The sequence below is a fragment of the Peromyscus leucopus genome, chromosome 16_21 (assembly GCF_004664715.2).
Source record: "Peromyscus leucopus breed LL Stock chromosome 16_21, UCI_PerLeu_2.1, whole genome shotgun sequence".
Classification (NCBI taxonomy): Eukaryota; Metazoa; Chordata; class Mammalia; order Rodentia; family Cricetidae; genus Peromyscus; species Peromyscus leucopus.
The window spans coordinates 14746537-14764678 of NC_051084.1; the positions used below are offsets into that span (position 1 = coordinate 14746537).

General features: G+C 48.2%; 1 protein-coding gene across 5 annotated transcripts in view; it reads left to right on the top strand.

Moving 5' to 3' along the window:
* Window positions 1-17935, top strand: part of Pknox1 (PBX/knotted 1 homeobox 1) — a 44201-nt gene extending 26266 nt beyond the window's left edge. For 3 of the 5 annotated variants that reach the window (XM_037200252.1, XM_028885064.2, XM_028885067.2), the window contains 6 exons: window positions 2199-2298; window positions 4134-4231; window positions 7268-7396; window positions 8999-9075; window positions 12677-12849; window positions 14738-15197. In XM_037200252.1, the coding sequence (XP_037056147.1) occupies window positions 2199-2298; window positions 4134-4231; window positions 7268-7396; window positions 8999-9075; window positions 12677-12849; window positions 14738-14949 (789 nt within the window). In that variant the 3' untranslated portion in view covers window positions 14950-15197. Of the gene's footprint in view, window positions 1-2198; window positions 2299-4133; window positions 4232-7267; window positions 7397-8998; window positions 9076-12676; window positions 12850-14737 lie in introns of all 5 variants that reach the window. The other 2 variants (XM_028885066.2, XM_028885065.2) reach the window with 2 other exon arrangements.
* Window positions 17936-18142: the final 207 nt, after the last annotated feature.

Here is an 18142-nt window from a genome sequence, read left to right on the forward strand (position 1 = left end):
GGTCACTGTAGTATTGATCACGCATTGACTCCTTCAGAATTGCTGGCTGCCTTGATGACAGCAATTTCTTAAGTCCAGTGGCATTAAGTGCCTTGTCACTGGTGTGCCGCCATCACCACCGTTGTTCACTTTCCCATCTTCCCAATTAAATACTAACTCGTCCTACTTTCCCCTGGCCCTGGCCCTCTCATTCTGCTTTCCATCTCTGTGAACTGATGATTCTAGGATCCTCACAGAAGTAGAATCATCCGGTATCTGACTAATTTCACTTCTCAGAACGTCCTTAAACCTAGGCAGGGATGAGGCACCGTTGTATGTTAGCCATTCTGCTGTGTGGTGGTATTTCATCGAGGACTTTATTTGTGTTTCCCTGATAGCAAATGATACTTTTATGTGCTGATCTGCTGCTATCTGTGTGTTGTCTTTGCTAGGAAAGTCTGCCTGTGTCTTTTGCTTGTTTTTTGTTTTTTTTTTGTTTTTTTTTTTTTAACTTTTTTTCTTAAGTTTCTGAGTTTTGCAAGTTCTCATTGTTTGCAGATATTCATCTGCTTCAGCACCTGTTCTTAGCAGCTCCTACTGAACTGCTTTTCCCCTTTTGTCAAAAGCCAGATGGGCATGTTTGAGGAGCCTCGATGTCTGGGGTTCTGTTCCATTGTCTGTGTGTCTGTACCACCAGGCCTTGAATACTACAGCTACCTGGCAAGTCTCAGCACTGAAGAGATGCTTTCCTCCATTTCATCATTTCTTAGAATTGTTTTAACTCTCTTCTAGTTACTTTGACTTTCTTTATAAATTGTCAACGATGGAGTGTAGATCTACAAAACAAATCTCACTGTGGGTATTGATAGCATTGCAGTAACCCTCTACGTCAGTTTAGGGGAACTGACATCTTTACTGTGTGACTCTTCAATCCAGAAACATGCCACATCTCTGCCTTTATTTACATCTCTTAGGGCTTTTTCTTCAGTGTTTTGTAGTTTTCAGCATAATGAACCATGTGCTTTTAGAAGTACATCCAAGTAGCCAGATGTAGTGGCACATGCCTTTAATCCCAGCATTTAGAAGGCAAAGGCAGGCAGATCTCTGTGAGTTCAATGTCAGGTCAGCCTAGTATACATAGAGAGTTCTAGGACAGCCAGAGCTACACAGTGAGAACCTATCTAAAACAAAATTACACACAAGTATATCTTTGAGTGACTGTAAATGGCTTGTGTTTTTAAAGATTTATTTATTTTTAGATGTATTAGAGTTTGCATGCATCAATGTATGTGTACCTTGTCTGGTGCCTGAGGTAGCCGGAAGAAGGTATCAGACTCCCTAGAACCAGAGTTTCCAACAGTTGTGAGCTGCCGTGTAGTTCCTGGGAACCAGACCCGTCCTCTGTAAGAACCCCATGTGCTCTTAACTGCTGAGCTGTCTCTCCAGCCCCTGGATTGTGCTTTGTAGGTTTTGTGTTCATTGCTAGCCTATAGAAAAGCAGTTGATTTTTAATGTCCTGTAGAAAGATCCAGAAGAAAATCAGATAAGCCTGTGTGTGTTTGTGAGCAGATGTCAGCTGTAGAAAGCAGTGGATTGCATTTTGACTCTGCACGTGTGTGTGGTGCTTTGGTAGCGCTCACCCCTTGGTTACTTCCTCAGCCTTCTTCCCTGCCCCTCAGAGCCCCTCTGACATTGGTGTTTGCTCTCATAGCCTATGACCTGACCTTCTAAGTAAGGTATTCATTCGGTCCATTCCCTAGATCTTGACTTCCCCTGTGTCCTGCACCAGTGGGAACAACTCTGTTGACCTCTGTGCATTGCTTCCCTTCTCTTGCCTCATTGCATTGACTGAAATACCCCTTGCTGACTAAGTGGGAGAGCAGAGTTCTTTCTCTTGTCTCTGGTCTCTTCTGGTGCCTCTAAGCCTGTGGCGTCACCTTTGAATGTGTTCATTCTGTCCTGAAGGGTCTGGTTATGGAGAACTGTCAGCCTGAGCCAAACCTAGGAGACAGTTGTGGTCTGAAAGTACCTCCTGGGCTTGGACAGCAAGAGGAAAGCCACATACACACTCTTGCTTTCTGAAAACCGTCGACTGAGTCTGCTGTGTGTTCCCCGCCTGCCTTGCCTTATTGCAACATTATGATACTGCTTCCTTAGACGTTTTGAACATGTTTTCTGTGTTCTAATAATCCCCACAATGTGTGTGTTCTGACATCCAGCAGATTCAAAGCGCCATCACAGGCACTCTCAGCCCCCAGGGGATCGTGGTGCCAGCATCAGCCCTGCAACAGGGAAATGTAACCATGGCAACAGTGGCAGGTAGGACCACCTAAAAATGGACATCTTTTCCATGAGCTTTTGCAGGAAACAGATCCATTATATTAGAACAAGCACATATATAAATGCCTTTTAACTTCTGGGTTTTTTTTCCCTCCTTGATTTCACTGTATTTTACTCCATGCCAGTTACTGATACAATAGTGCTAGAGTCTAGAGCAGTTTGAATACCTGCTTCTCGTTGATTTTCAGCAAGGATGCTGTACAGATTGAGTTTTTCTAGCAAAAGCATTTGGGGGAAAGGTTTTTATATAAGAATTGACTATATAAAGCAAGGGGCTGGAGAGGTGGCTGAGCTTTTGTTAAAGCACTTACTGCTCTTCCAGAAGATCCAAGGCTGATTCCCAGCACCTGCATCAGGCTGCTCACTAGCTATAACTCCACCTCCAGGGGATCCCCTGTGGGCACCTGTGCATACACACACACACACACACACACACACACACACACACACACACACACACATTCACTTTTTCTTTTTCTCTCTCTCTTTCTCTCTCTCTTTCTTTCTTTCTTTCTTTCTTTCTTTCTTTCTTTCTTTCTCTCTTTCTTTCTTTCTTTCTCTCTCTCTCTCTCTCTCTCTCTCTCTCTCTCTCTCTTCTCTCTCTCTCTCTCTCTCTCACACACACACAATTTAAAATAATAAAATATAAAAAGAAAAGCTGGGTGATGGTAGCACATACCTTTAATCCCAGCACTCAGGAGGCAGAGGCAGGCGGATCTCTATGAGTTCCAGGACAGCCTGGTCTACAGAGTGAGTTCCAGGACAGCCAGGGCTACACAGAAAAACCCTGTCTTGAGAAACCAAAACAAAACAAACCCAAAAAAACAAAAAAGGAAAGAAAGAAAAGATACAGCAAAAATTAATTAGGGTTTCAAATAACATAGTTTTAAAAACACTTGGTGTGTGCGCGCGTGCGTCCACAGGCGCCCATTTTTGTGCATGCATCACAGCATGGGTGTGGTCAGCGGACAACTTGTAGTAGTCAGTTCTGTTTCCACCACATGGGTTCCAGGGGTCAGACTCCTGTTATTCAGGCTTGGTAGCAAGCTCTTTTACCTGCTGAATCATCTTGCTAACTTTTCAAATAACAGAGTTTTTAATTGTGCTAGTCATGGGACCTGGAAACTACCCAGAATCATGAATTGGTGGTGCCAATCAAGGAAAAATACTGCCTTAGTCATAGTATCATTTTCATAGCAAAACAATTAACAGGAAGAGGCAGGTAAAGCATTTTTCTGCTCTGTGTAGAATATTGCAGATATAAAAATCAGTAAATGGAACAGGTATGAGGGAGTGGTAGACATGTTCTCTGTATACCTCTCAGAGCGGTGCAAAGGGAATTTCAGTGGAACAAGACAGCTGTCGCTAAGAAACATAGCTAGGACACAGTGTGGTGATGTACCAGGAGGCAGAGGCAGGCAGAGCTCAGTGAGCTCGAGGACAGCCAGGGCTACATGGAGAGACCCTGTTTCCAAACAGACAAATGAGAAAGGGAAGACAGACGGAACTAGAGTAAAGGTGTTCATTGTCCAGTTGATGCTGGGTGTATGTCATTGTAGGGAAGAAAAGCAGACACAGGTAAAAGGAAGGACCTGCCAAGTCCCCAGTGACAGGCGCCAGGTGCCGTGCAGGCCCGAATTAGTGTGATCATTTGTCTGACCTCATAGTTTGCACAGTATTGGTGACCATTTGAAATGCTTAGAAGGCTCACCCGATAGACTTTTCATTTCTTCCATAAGCATATCAGCAAGAATGGCTTTAAATCATTAAGACGTGAAAATAGTGTAATATTTAAATCTCTTTTCCTTTTTGAGGTGGCACAGTGTACCAGCCTGTCACCGTCGTCACTCCACAAGGTCAAGTGGTCACACAGGCGTTATCTCCTGGGACAATTAGGATCCAGAACTCCCAGGTGTGTGGTGCCCTCTAGGACTTGTGATGAGTGCTTTTTAGATGGGGTACAGTGGAGCAGGCTCAGCCGTCCCTTCTCTGTGACTGTCTTTTGTTGTCAAGTAGCCTCTGGTCGGTTTGTTTCTTTCCATGCTTCATCTCCCTTATTGTGGAAATTTACAAAGTTCAGAACAGTCTGAGGCACCAGGAAAGTTATTCACAGTCCCAGAAGCAGCCATGGCCATGGCGTCACTGTGAATGCATATCAAGACTCAAAGTCCTGTAGATGCAGAACAGCCAGGCAGAGTTTTCAGAACCACAAAGCCCAGACTGTACCCCTCTCCTGAAGCTGCACCCCAAGCTCTGGGATCATCCCAGGCCTGTGCTTTGCATTCTCTGTGTGACTGGGGTACTTTGTGGAGGTCAGGCTCTGGGTGTCTGCAGTAGCAATTCTTGGCTCTCACCTTCAGGTGTTTGGCTCCTCAAATAAGAGGTGACTTGTGGCACATTGTGGCCATGGTCATTCTACAGTCTTCCTATTCCTTTGTAATAACATGGGGAAGTTGGATCTTCAGTGCTGGAAGACCCCCTAAGTTTTAGAAACATGAATTTTTTTACATTGAATAATTAAAGACAACGTTTAAAGTATAGTTTTATTCTGTGGATATTGATTCACTTTGTGAGGTCTCTGTCCATGTCCTTATCAAGGACTCTCATGCCTAGCCCCGGGGTATGGCTGCTGTCTTGAAGGAAAAGCAGTCCAAGTGGGCTGCAGTGGCTCTTGGTGGTCTGGGTAGTCTGGGGCTGTCATCCTGACCACACAGGTTTGGTGACATCACTAGAGAAAAAGATGCAGGTGCCCCTGGCATCGGTGGGGGACATCAGAGACTCTCCGAGCTGTGTGACTGCTCAGGCCCAGCCTACACAGGGAAGAGCTAGAGCTCACTAATGCTCACTTGTCTCCCCACCAGCCTGCTTCTCTTGGGCTCTTCCATTTTAGACATTTTAACAATAGAGCCATGTCCAATTACCGACTAGTTTTCAAGACAGGGTTTCTCTGTGTAACAGACCTGCTGTCCTGGAACTCACTCTGTAGACCAGGCTGGCCTCGAACTCACAGAACTCCCCCTGCGTCTGCTCCCAAGTGCTGGGATTAAAAGTGTGCACCACCACCACCCAGTGAATTATGCTTTTTTAGGGGAAGACATTATAAGTCAAATAACTTACTAGTACTGTAGAAAATACTCCATTTGTTTTGTTGAAAAAGAAAGTTTTTTCTTTTTTTATTTGTTTTGGGAGAATTGGGACAGGGTTTTGCTCTGTTCCTGGCTGTCCTGGATCTCACTGTGATCTTCCTGCCTCAGCCTCCCAAAGGATAAGAAAGTCTTCTGTGTAACTGAATCTTCTTAGGAATAAAGGTTACCATTTAAATAGCAAAACTACCAAGTCTGAGGACTTCAGAAGAGTACTTCCTGACCTGTTGTAAAAACCCCATGACCTCATCCCCACACTGCTTTCCACTGTAGTACAGGGCTCCCTGCCTAAGGCACATGGCAGACCCAGGTGGATTGATGTTGCCACACACAAGCCTCTGGTCAGAAAGTGCTGCATCCTGCTGCTCCCAGAGGAGGGTGTCAGCCTTGGTCGGGACACTGACCTGGCCACGTATGGCCTGGTCCTGACGACAGTAGTGGGCTGGAATTGACTCTGACTTCCTGGGGGATGACCACTGAGAAGTCTTTAATCATACTGCTAGCACACACCCATGGAAAAATTGTTTTGAGAGTGAGGACTAGGCAGGAGGTAGGTTTTCATGTGCCACGAGCCGCCCTTAAACTCTGTATCTGACCAAGAATAACCCCGGACTTCTCATCCTCTGCTTCTGCTTTCTGAGTATAGGACACAGGCTTGTGTCACCCACCGTTCCTGTTTATGTGGTGCTGGTGACGGAACCTAAGGGTACACACATAGCCGCAGCCCCACCTGCCCGACCTCTGATTTGTACCACTGGTCCTCGAAAGAGTATCAGCGTTGACTTCCTCCTCTCTCACCGTTACTTGGAATTTTTCTGTCAGGTTGGGGTGGGCCACAGTTAGTTTAGTCCTCACAGAGCACCGTAGTCAGGTCACAGATCTGAACACTTCCCTTGGCCCCCAGGTCCCCTCCGAGTCTGTGAGCCATTTATTCTACTATTTGCATGTGTTTCTAAAGGCGAGCGTGCCTCTGATGAATGTCCTTGAAACGTCCTTGCCCGCCTTCCACTGCACCGGGGCTCCCACCCAGGTCGTCCTCTCCAGGTGCACCAAGTCAGTACTTATTGGCAACACCCAGCACCAGCTCCCCTTGTGCATTCAGCCACAGTCCATGATGCTCTGGCTCTCGGTGTGCTTTATTTGTGTGTGCGCCAGGTTTTCATTATGTCAGTGTCCAGTGCCACACGATACATCCGTGCTCTTGTCCTGCCAGAGCCAGCTGGTTCAGGGCTGTCTTCGAGGCCTGGCCCATTCTGCTGGACCTTATGATGAAGGCCAGGGCAGAGGATGCAGATGGAGGCAGGAAGAGTGTGTAGGGCGGGCACAGAGCTCTCAGGCTCCTCTCTGGTATGCCACCCTCCAAGAGCTTGGAAGCTTCATGACACAAGTAGCATTGATGACCCCACATTGACTCTTGGTGATCCCCCTAAACTTTAGCCTCCTTGGTACACTGCAGAGGTTAAGGTCTGTGATTCTGCCCCAGTCTAACTTGTGAATAGTCCCTGCCTGGGGACTGCAGTCAGCAGTTGACACAGCTGAGCATATGGGAATTGTCCCTTAACAGTTTGAAGAGTCTAAGAATTGTAGGACTTGCATGCTGAAAAAGTGGGAATAAAGACCAATCTATGTTGACAGTGTTACAAGTGTCCTCAAAAGATGAGTCAGTACAGGGTTTCAGCACGTGCCTCTTCACTCACGGTGAGGAAGCCTGAGAGCCTTGCTCGGTACCTCCTCCATCTGAAGTTGTAAGCTGCTGGGTGTGCCGTCATTCAAAGCCTTTCTGACATTTGTCAATTGTATGAAAGCTTCAATTGCAGTTGAATCAAGATCTCAGCATCTTGCATCAAGAAGATGGCTCCTCCAAGAACAAGAGAGGCGTCCTTCCGAAGCATGCCACCAATGTGATGCGGTCGTGGCTCTTTCAGCACATCGGGGTAAGAGTGCATTGGATACACCATGGGTGACCCTGAGACGCCCTCCTGGCTTATGTCCTGGAGAAACTGACTTGTGTTTATTCGGCCCAGGTCTAAGTTTGGTATTACGCTGTGTCCATAGTGGGGCTTGAGCACAGGTCCCCAATAATGACTTCAAGAAACTTAAAATGCAGCAGGGGTCCCCCCACTGTACAGAGAGAGTCAGCTAAGCTACTGCTTAGTTGTGTGTGCCTTTGGGTCAGAAAGGCCTCCTGTGAGATGGGCTGACTGGAGAAGGGGACAAAGACAGGAGCCAGCAGCACTGTTCCTGCGGTGGATCTAAGGGGAGGCAGGAGGTCCCAGGCATGTGGAGCTGGGCACAGCGAGGAGAAGCACACGTGCCTTGTTTAGTTTCAAGCGAGTGGCCCAGGCAGGAAGAGGGGCACCTGGGGTGACGACGGAGAGGGCCATCAGCACAGGCAGTGTCGGGTCAAGGACAGGAAGTGATGCCCAGTGCAGTGGCTGTGGTGCAGCGGTCACAGTCCCCACGGAAGTGCTGTGTTGGGTGCGTCTCTTTCCTCTGCGGGTCAGTCTTAGCACACTTCCCTTTAGTGCCTTAATGTTTCTCAAACCTGAGCCCTGCTCATGAGGACCAGTGAGGACGCAGTTCCCTGTTTTCCTTGCCTCTGGCCCGCATCTCTTTGCAACACCTCGTTTTCCAAGCAGTGGGACAGCAGTGACTGCTGGCTGATGTTCTGGCTCGGTGCTTGTTTCTGACCTCACGTTTGGTTTATTGGTTAGTGGATAAGGGCTCCACCCCCGGGCCCCACCTCCTAAGTTTCCAGCACCTCACTATAGCAGCAGCCTAAGGACCAAGCCTGCAGCACAGACCTTTGAGGGACAGTCAGTGTCTGCACTTTACCAGCACGTTAATCCAGCAGAGGTTTGTCCTAGGAAAGCCACGAGGGATGACGTCAGTCTACCCCAGTGTCAGTTCAGTCTCACGGTTGAAGTAGATGCTGGGTGTTGCTCGTGCATCAAACCTAACAAAGCTGATACAGAGGTGCTGTGTCAAGGCTCAGATGTCGCTGGGCACAGAGGATGCCCCCCAGCAGGCTGCAGCTCCCGCTGCCATTACCTGGGCACCTTGGGACACTGGCCGACCACATTCTCGTCACACACTGACAGCTGCTGTAGTGTGGGACATTCTTGGTCAGGGAAGAGAGATGCTTCATTCTTACATTTTTTTTAGTGATGTATTTATTCTTCTTTTATGTGCATTGGTGTTTTGCCTGCCTGCATGTCTGTGTGGGGGTTTCAGGTCCCCTGGAACTGGAGTTACAGACAGTTGTAAACTGCCTTGTGGGTGCTGGAAATTGAACCCGGGGCCTCTGGAAGAGCAGCCAGTGCTCTTAACCACTGAGCCATCTCTTCAGCCCCCTTCATTCTTATCTGAACATTTCTAAAACAAGGACTTCTAAAACTAAAGTCTAGTTGTGCTGAAATCCAACTGTATCAGCTTTTTCTCTTGCTTATTTGTATATATCTTATTTGCCTGGATAAGCTTGGGTTTCCCTTTGAAAATCCAAAGCCCACTGTGACAGTAACCCTCTTTATTTTTAGCATCCCTACCCAACAGAGGATGAGAAAAAGCAGATTGCTGCTCAGACAAATTTGACACTGCTTCAAGTCAACAACTGGTAAGATGACCAGGGCTGACACCACACCTATTACTGTGGCCGCGGCTGGCCACCCATGTGCTCTGACACCGCACCTATTACTGTGGCAGCACCTGGCCAACCATGTGCTCTGACACCACACCTATTACTGTGGCCGCGCCTGGCCACCCATGTGCTCTGCGCTGCCACCAGAGTGCCGCAGCCGGAGATGGCATATGTCAGGGTATATTGGCGCATGATTCCACCTGGCTTCTTGCTCTCCTTTGGAAATATACCATGGCCAGGTGTGATGTCACACGCCTTTAACTCGGCACTCGGGAGGCAGAGGCAGGTGGATTGCTTGTAGGTTTGAGGCCAGCCTGGTCTACATAATAGGTTCCAAGATGGCCAAGGTTGTTGAGAGACTCTGTCTCAAAAATCCACAAACAAACCCATGCCATCACTTTAGGCCTGCAGCTTGGGGACACAGTCTTGCACGAGTCCCTGCAGTCATTCTGCTGCATGGTGAGGATTAAAGCCATTCACCAGAAAGGCCTGCCTGGAGAAGACCACCATGTTTACAAGTGAAACTTTCTCTGCTAGGTTTGGGTCACACTGTTGGATATAGTGAGCCTGGGCATGTGTTCCTGTTGGGAGAACTGGCATTCATCAGTGATAGTGGTGCACACATGTAAGGTGCTATTCTAGCCCAGTAGTCAGTCACTTGTCTCTGTTTCACTGTCTTCAGATGGAAAACTGTCAGCTTCATAGAATTAGCATTTGAAAATGGAGGCATACACTTGCACTCAGAAGCATGGCCAGCTTCGAATCATAGCTATGCTATCACCATCAACATGCCTGTTGCAGTTCTAGAGTAAGCCGTGCAGCTGGCCTGCTTATTCTACCAGAGATGCAGGAACTATCCTTCAGGGTTGCATTGAACATGCCTACTTTCTTGTGTTTGGGCCAGTATTTATTAGTTAAGTAGCAATAGTAGATCATACTGCTTGAGTTATTTCCTGTTAAGTCCTTTAAATATAGTGCTGGCAAAAACTTAAGGATTCAAGCATGTTGCTATGAATACAGTGAACCATTCTTGACTGGCGCTCGATCTCTCTCTCTCTTTTGTTGAGATGGCTTCATGCAGTGTAGCCCAGGCTAGTGCTCCTCCCGAGTGCCTGCATGATTACTTTCACCTGGTATTGGCATAGTCTCATATTTGACTGATGTGTCACCCCATTGACAGATGTTCTGGGAGGAGACTGGTGGCTGCTCTGGGCCCTCCGTCACTGCTGGGCTCCTCCATTCACATCCTTGTGTGCCCACCGTGCTGCTACGCTCCAGAACTGTCTGGTCTAGAAGGCTTAATACCAGCTTTTAATTTTTTAAAAAAATATTTATTTTAGCCAAGGCGGTGGTGGCGCACGCCTTTAATCCCAGCACTCAGGAGGCAGAGGCAGGCAGATCTCTGTGAGTTGGAGGCCAGCCTGGTCTATAGAGCTAGTTCTAGGACAGCCAGGGCTACACAGAGAAACCCTGTCTCAAAAACCAAAAACAAACAAAAGATAATATTTATTTTTATTTTATGTGCATTGATGTTTTGCCTGCATATCTGTGAGGGTGTCAGATTCTCTGGAACTGGAGTTACAGACAGGTGTGAGCTGCCATGTGGGTGCTGGGAGTTGAACTCAGAATCTCTGAAAGAACAGTCAGTGCTCTTAACCACTGAGCCATCTCTCCAGCCCGCAGCTTTTAATTTTTGAAAAGTGGTAAGGTGACTCTTGGGTTCTTAAGTTTCTAAACTCCTTTGATATCTTTAGTAGCTCCTTGTACTTTCCTTGGCTTGCATTCCTCTTGGTGCATGGGAGGGGGGACACCCAGTGTTAGCCCTTGTGTCTGCCTCCTGTCCCTGAATACCTGTCCCGCAGTGAAGCCCTGAAATGGCACCTGGGACCTTGGTAGGGTGGCCTCAGGTTGTTAGGTAGCTTCATCTAGGACCACTTTGGTCCTGAGGCTGCGCAGATGAGGGTGTTCAGAGAACGTGTGTCGCCACCCCAGAACCTGCTTTGTCTCTGAATCCAGGAAATCCAGGGAAAAATTATATGGAAAGGTCATGTGAATCTAGGCTGCCAACTCCTTCATTCCTGGCACCCTGAGAAGGGTGACCACAGTAAAGCTGGGTTGATCCAGGGTCCTGTTAGGTTGGAGATACTGTGGGACAGGTTCCAATCTGCTTGGAGCCTCTGTAGGATGCTTCAGGGCCTTGTCTGTTGCTGTTGACTCTAGCAAGTAGAGCAGTGTGGGCAGGGCTCCCCAGGGGAGTGCCAGGGCAGCATCTGTATCAGAAAAAGCTGAACCGGTGAGGTGCGCAGGGCTCCTTCTTGGTCTTCACTTGTTACATTGTCACATTGAAAGTCAACTGCTGTGGTGTTCTGGAGGCCAGAGGTTGAGGCAAGTCATCTTAGTATGTCCCCAATGGGAAGCCACGCCAGCCCACCTGGCCAGCCTGTTCTCTCTGCCGCTTTCTCTCTCTCTCTCTCTCTCTCTCTCTCTCTCTCTCTCTCTGTCTGTCTCTCTCTCTGTCTCTCTCCCTCCCTCCCTCCCTCCTCTCTCCCTCCCTCCCTCCCTTCCTCCCCTCTCTCTCTCTCTCCCTCTCCCTCTCCTCTCTCTCTCTCCCTCTCCTCTCTCTCTCCCTCTCCTCTCTCTCTCTCTCTCTCTCTCTCTCTCTCTCTCTCTCTCTCTCTCTCTCCTTTCTCTCTCTCTCCCTCTCTCCTCTCTCTCCCTCTCTCCTCTCTCTCTCTCTCTCTCCTCTCTCCTCTCTCTCCTTTCTCTCTCCCTCCCTCTCTCTCTCTGTCACAGCTCAGGTGTGAGCTCTTCATCTCACAGAGCAGCAAGATCTCCTGGAGATTTTGTCGCTGATGTGGGCTGTGTGGCTGCTGAGTGTGGGGGGCAGGCAGAGCTTCTCATTGGAAATTGTCTTCTGAAAAGACACGTCTCTTTTTAAACATCCTATTAGTAGGGTGGAGGGTCACGTGTGCCATGACACGCATGTGGAGGTCAGAGGAGAACTTAATGGAGTCAGCTGTCTTCCTACCTTTACGTGAGTCTGGAGGTGGGACTCAGGTCACCAGGTGCCTGTCCCGGCTGAGCCATCTCACTGACCCCAGCTCTGGTGACCCACAGCATCTCACTGACGGCTCAGCCTGAGAATGTTCTGCAGCACAGGCCACACAGGCTCACTGTGTTCACATTTGAGTCCTTAGCAGAGAGAGTCAATTTCATGTTGGTATGAATATGTAATTCACAGGAGTGGAAGAAATCAGACAATATAAATAGACCACAACAATGCTGTGGAGACACTGGTCTTTGTTTAAAATTTAAAACAATTTTTTTCTTTTCTTTTTTTGAGACAGGGTCTGCTTGTGTAGCCCTGGCTGGTCTAGAAGTCAATATATAGCCCTGGCTGGCCTTGAACTCACCTGTCTTTGCCTCCTAAGCTCTAGGACTAAAGGCGTGCGTCACCACGACCAACTGTCTGGAGATCTGGATAGTCCTGAGCTTGTCAGTTGTTTCCTCTTGTGAGCATGGTTCCTAAAGGGTGGAACTCCATGCCAGTCTTTACAAGCTCTTTGTCCACACACAGGTTCATCAATGCCCGGAGACGAATTCTCCAGCCAATGTTGGATTCCAGCTGTTCAGAGACTCCAAAGACAAAGAAAAAGCCTGCTCAGAACAGGCCAGTTCAGAGGTTTTGGCCAGATTCCCTTGCATCAGGAGTAACACAAGCCACACCCAGTGAGCTCGCCATGTCAGAAGGTACGTCACTTCGGATGGGCAACGGTGGGGACAGTGAGCCAGGTCAGCTGCTGGGGCTGGGAGCTGTGTGCCTGACATGCCCTTCCTCTGCATGTAAGACTCAAGACTGGCAAGATGGCTTATTGGCTAAAGGCACTTGCCACCAAGCTTAATGCCACCAAGTTTGATTCCCACGAGAGAACCACCTCACCACCTCCTGCAAGTTGTCCTCTGATCTCCACACCATGCCCACATTACATTACACTCCCACACGTACTAAACAAATGTTTGAAAAGAAATAAAACAGGAGGAGGCTGGGCAGTGGCGGCGCACGCCTTTAGTCCCAGCACTCAGGAGGCAGAGGCAGGCGGATCTCTGTGAGTTCGAGGCCAGCCTGGTCTACAGAGTGAGCTCCAGGACAGGTACCAAAACTACACAGAGAAACCCTGTCTCGAAAAACCAAAAAATAAAAAAAACCAGGAGGAAGCATCGGCGGATGGATGTTAAGGCTCAGCAGTGGTGGGGAGTCACGGTGTGCACGCTGCCCGTGGGAATGGTTCCCTGTCTTAAGTATCCTTAGCGCGGTGCTCTCGTTACCTCCCATTTTCCTTTCTTCCCCTCCAGCCCTCGGCAGGGACAGTGGAGTCGGCTCTCCTCATACCACCTGGCCTCTTCCTTAGGTGCCTGCGCCTGTCTCTGGCTTTTGACCCTTTCCTTCTCTCTCTGTCACAAGCCACCATACTGACGTGTGTGCGAGCTCTTCAAAGTCTGGGTTGTTTCGTATGTGATCAGTTTCGTTTTGAGACAAGGGCTCACTGTGCTGCCCAGGATGGCCTTGAACTCCTGGACTTAAGCACTTTCCCTCAGCAGTTCTGACAAGTGTCACTGTCTTCAACTGGGGGTGTGTGTGTGTTTGAGTGCATAGGCATAGTGGTGCCTTCTTTCTTTTTCCCTCAGCAATAGTCTGCTAAGTGCTTAGGAAATTTTGGGACAGTTTTTAATTTCTTTTTTTTTCCCTCATAATATTTTTATTGATTATTTGGGAATTTCACATCATGAACCCCGATCACATTTACTTCCCAGTCCTCCCAGGTCCATACATCCAACTTTGTAAACCCCCTCCCCCCAAAAGAAGAAGAAAAAGCAAAAAAAAAAGTCCAGTTTGTGTTGCCCATCTACTCACTGGAGCATGGTCAAACTCCCGGTGGTCAGCCCTTCCTCCCCCTCTCCCCACCCCATGCCATCTTGTGGAGAGCTGCATGTCAGCATCCTTGTCACACTTTTTAAGGTGCTCGTCAAGGCTTCCTGTCTAGGCTGTTATTTTTTTGTGGAGAGGGGTTCTGGTGTGGTGGGGCAAGGGTTGTCACAGAAGCCTTCTATGTTGGTCCCTCTCTCTCAGCTGTGAGTCAGACCACTGCAGGAGTAGCCTTGCCCTTCACAGTCAGCAGGAGCACCGTCACGGAGTTTTTCATTTCTTTAATGTCTTTTTAGAGTGCTGGATATGGAACCACTAGCCTTGCACATGCTGCTCGACCACTGAGCCACATCCCCCAGACCCACCCCCTCCTCTTTCAAGCCTTCAGCTGCCTGTGTTCGAAGTCAGTGTCTGGCACTTCCGTCCTTTGCCATGACTTCATGCTGAGTTGGTTTCCGTTACTCTGGTTGGCACATCACTGCCCTTCCTTTGCATAACGTTGCTTCTGCACAGTGCGATTTGACCGTAGACGAGAGGCTTCACCTCCCAGAAGTGGTGTTTGAGTATTTTGTACCCTCCTTTGGTGCAGGGACATCTGATACACACACAGGTGTCTTAGATGTAGACTGAGCAAACGGGCAGTACCTGTCTGTGCGTGCAGTGCTTTTCTCTGAGTGCTAGTGAAGACAGTGACACTGGTGTGCTCTGCTTCAGGTGCCGTCGTGACCATCACCACACCTGTAAACATGAACGTGGACAGCCTCCAGTCCCTGTCCTCAGACGGGGCCACCCTGGCTGTACAGCAGGTCATGATGGCGGGCCAGAGTGAAGACGAGTCGGTGGACAGCACAGAAGATGACGGAGGTGCCCTGGCGCCCACGCACATCGGCGGGCTGGTGCTGGAGAACAGCGACTCTCTGCAGTAGCCGCGTCAGCAGGGCCAGCGCGGAGCCGGAGCACCTGACTCTTTACTGTTTGCACAGCAAACATTTTACACAGTTTTCTTTGTAATATGTTTTATATGTAGATATAGAAGAGTGCACTTTTGTATTTCACAGCAAGCTTCAAGATGTCTTCGCTGGTGCAGCAACTTCCTTCAGATGTGCGTGTGTGGGTTTTTAATGCCGGAAACGTGAGGAGTGGCCCTGCCCCTGAGTCCCTGACGAGATTAAGGAACAGTGCTGCCATTTTCTAAAAAATTATGCAGTTGCAATTGAGTTCTGTGGTTTACAGCAGATCTGGGGCTGCTGCTTGTGTGGCCCACAGGTCTGAAAGATGATCTGCACTTGGGCTGCAGGGCAAGAGGACGCTGGCCCTGGCGGGCTGTGAGTGCCCGCGACACACTGCGTTCTCTCTGGGCACCATTTGCCTGCTTCATTTGCTATATAGAAAAAGAAACTCCTATTTTTACCTTGCTGGGATTATTGGATAAAAAGCTATTTTTATAAATCAGTTATTAATTGGATTATGACTATATTGAGGATAAATTTCTAGAGAAGGAACAGCACATGCTTGTCTTTCGATTTGGGATGTTCTGAAAGGCAGCTGCCCATACGTGGTCTCCTCCTCCCCGGGAGGAGGCTCGCCATAATTGCTAAAAGTAAACAACCACCAAGTGAACTTTTGATATCTCCAGTTTGTTGTGTTCCTCTGTGATGCTCAGATTGCATCTTACACTTGCTCTAGGCATCTTACAGAGTGTACTCAGTAGGATGTGTGGTGAGTGAGGGCTGACGCCATGCAGTGCCCTTAGTGTGCCATAGCTCTCTGCCATGCCTAGTCCAGCCTAATTCAAACCTGACTGCAGTTACATGGCTGCCCAGCCATGGTAACTGGGTGGTAATTTTAGTTGTTGTTTTTTTGTTTTTTGTTTTTTTTAGTTAAAACATGTTATACATAGAATGTTTATTATAAACTAATATAAATGTGCTCTACCCCACTGGCTCAGAGCTGGGGTAAATATCAAACACCCAAACTGTCCTATATAATGGACAGACATCTGGAAGTTAGAACCATGGAGGTATCGTTTCAGTGGATCCACTGTTGGCTCACAGGCGTCCATGGCTCTCTGGCTGTCACACACTCTGGTTGCATGTTGCTGCTTTCATTTCCAGGGTCCTCCCCTTCCAGTTACCACTCACGATTTAGGACAGTTTGGGGACTTCATTTCCTGGCGTCATGACAGAGCAGGCTGAGGTTTGGGGGTTTGCTTTTGGTTTACTTGGGAGGCTTTTTCTCCGAACACAAGTTCCCTGCTTCGTGTTGAGTGGCTGTATTGTCACAGATGGTACCTAGGCCCACCTGCTGATGGACAGCTAGGCAGCTGTCAAGGGTGCCATGCCTTGGGACCCAAGGGTGGTGATTGGTTATGGACCAAGGTTACCTAGAGGGACGTCTTTAGCTAATTCACATTTTTTTTCTGCAATGGTTCACTGCCCTCCTCCCCCAAATATCTTGGTTCCCTTTAGTCATGGAGCACACCTGGACAGCCAAGTAGTCGACAAGAAAAACAGGCTCTCCTTTCAAACCATGTAAGGAGCCTGCACTACAAAAAAACAAAACAACAAAATAAAATAAACAAAACCAAAAGACTTGCCAGCAACTCTTTTGAGGAGAGAATAATATTTTAAGCAGTCTTTCCATTACTTATTTGCAAATTGTTTTCATGTTTTAAGTCAGGTATCTAAAAGCCTGAAAGACTGGCTATGTTGGGTTTAGAGTAGAAATGCATCGGCCTGTGAGCTCCTGCAGAGGTCTGCCACTCTCCCCAAAGGAAACATAGTCCCTGCTGTCCCCCTGTGGGCCAGCTGGTGGCTGCTCTAGCTGGGATTTGAACACAGTGATGCGCATGTCCTTTCCAGTTGAGATCAGCTTTCCTAAGCCCCGAACTCTCTCACCTGCTAAATTCAGAGGGATAGCATGAAGATCATAAGAGAACCTGGGTGTGGTGGCACACTCCTGTAATCCCAATGCTCAGGAACTTGAGACAGGAGGTAAGCCTGGGCTACATAACCTGACCCTGTCTAAAAAAAAAGATTGTAAGAGAGCTGGCACAGGGTCCTAGCCTGAGTTCCTGTCCCCCTCCCATGCATACTTCAACGCTTTTAAGTAGCTCCCGTGAGGCAAGCTGTTCTGTTTCTTACAACGACTGCCCAGCATATTTGTTGTCGTCAGTTGCACCTTGAAGACACTTGCTGCTGACTGGGCACTGTGGCATGTGCCTGGAATACAAGCACTTAGGAAGCTGAAGCAGGAGGATTGCTGCAAGGCTGGCATCAGTCTCTGATGCATAGTGAAACCCTGTCTCAAAAACCCAAGCAAAACTCCTGCCCTCCTTTCCTTGGCCTGTGGAGAAAATCTGAAAGTACATCTCCTTTGAGCTTTGTTTAAGTGGTCAGATTTCAGCTTTCATTCCTAGTCAAGTCCTCCCTAACATTGGAGCCTTTTGAATGTGTTCTGAGACCTACAGGCAACCCATGTCATTCCTGCTGTTTGGCTGCCTAGCAGAAATCTAGACTGGCTGACCGCCCATCTGGTGGGCTCGGTTTTCTCCTTTTTGAGTCCAGATTGTCAAATGGAAGTGTATATGCAATATGCACTGTGACCCTCTGGCTAAGGCTGGTGGGCCGCTGTGTAGCCTGCTGAGTGCCCCTGTTGGAGCAGTCGGAGCCTTGCTCTGCTCTGCATAGCTCCCTCACGCTGGCAGGGAATACCTACCCATCCTGAAGGCTTCTCCTGCAGGGAGCGACAGAACTCGGCAGTCTGCCTTTTTCAGTTAAGTTTGGTCTTTGAAACTGACAATCTTTAAAATGTGAATACTGTAACAATATGTTTTCTCGGATTGTTGTCTTTAAAAGGATTTTTGTGAAGCAATTGATTTATCAAAGAAAAAAATTAAAAACAAAAACATGCCTTGTGGGTGACTGATTCTGTCCAGCTTGTGCCACCAAGCTGCTTTTACACGGTAAGTGAGATTTTCCGATGGTCACACATCTTGCAGTGACACCCAACTCCCTGGGGACCAGCTGGCACTGTACCAGCTGCTGAGCCTCATTCACACCTTCCAGGGTCTGGGCTTCGGTTAGTCATTTTTCAGGAAAAAAAAATTGCGAAACACTT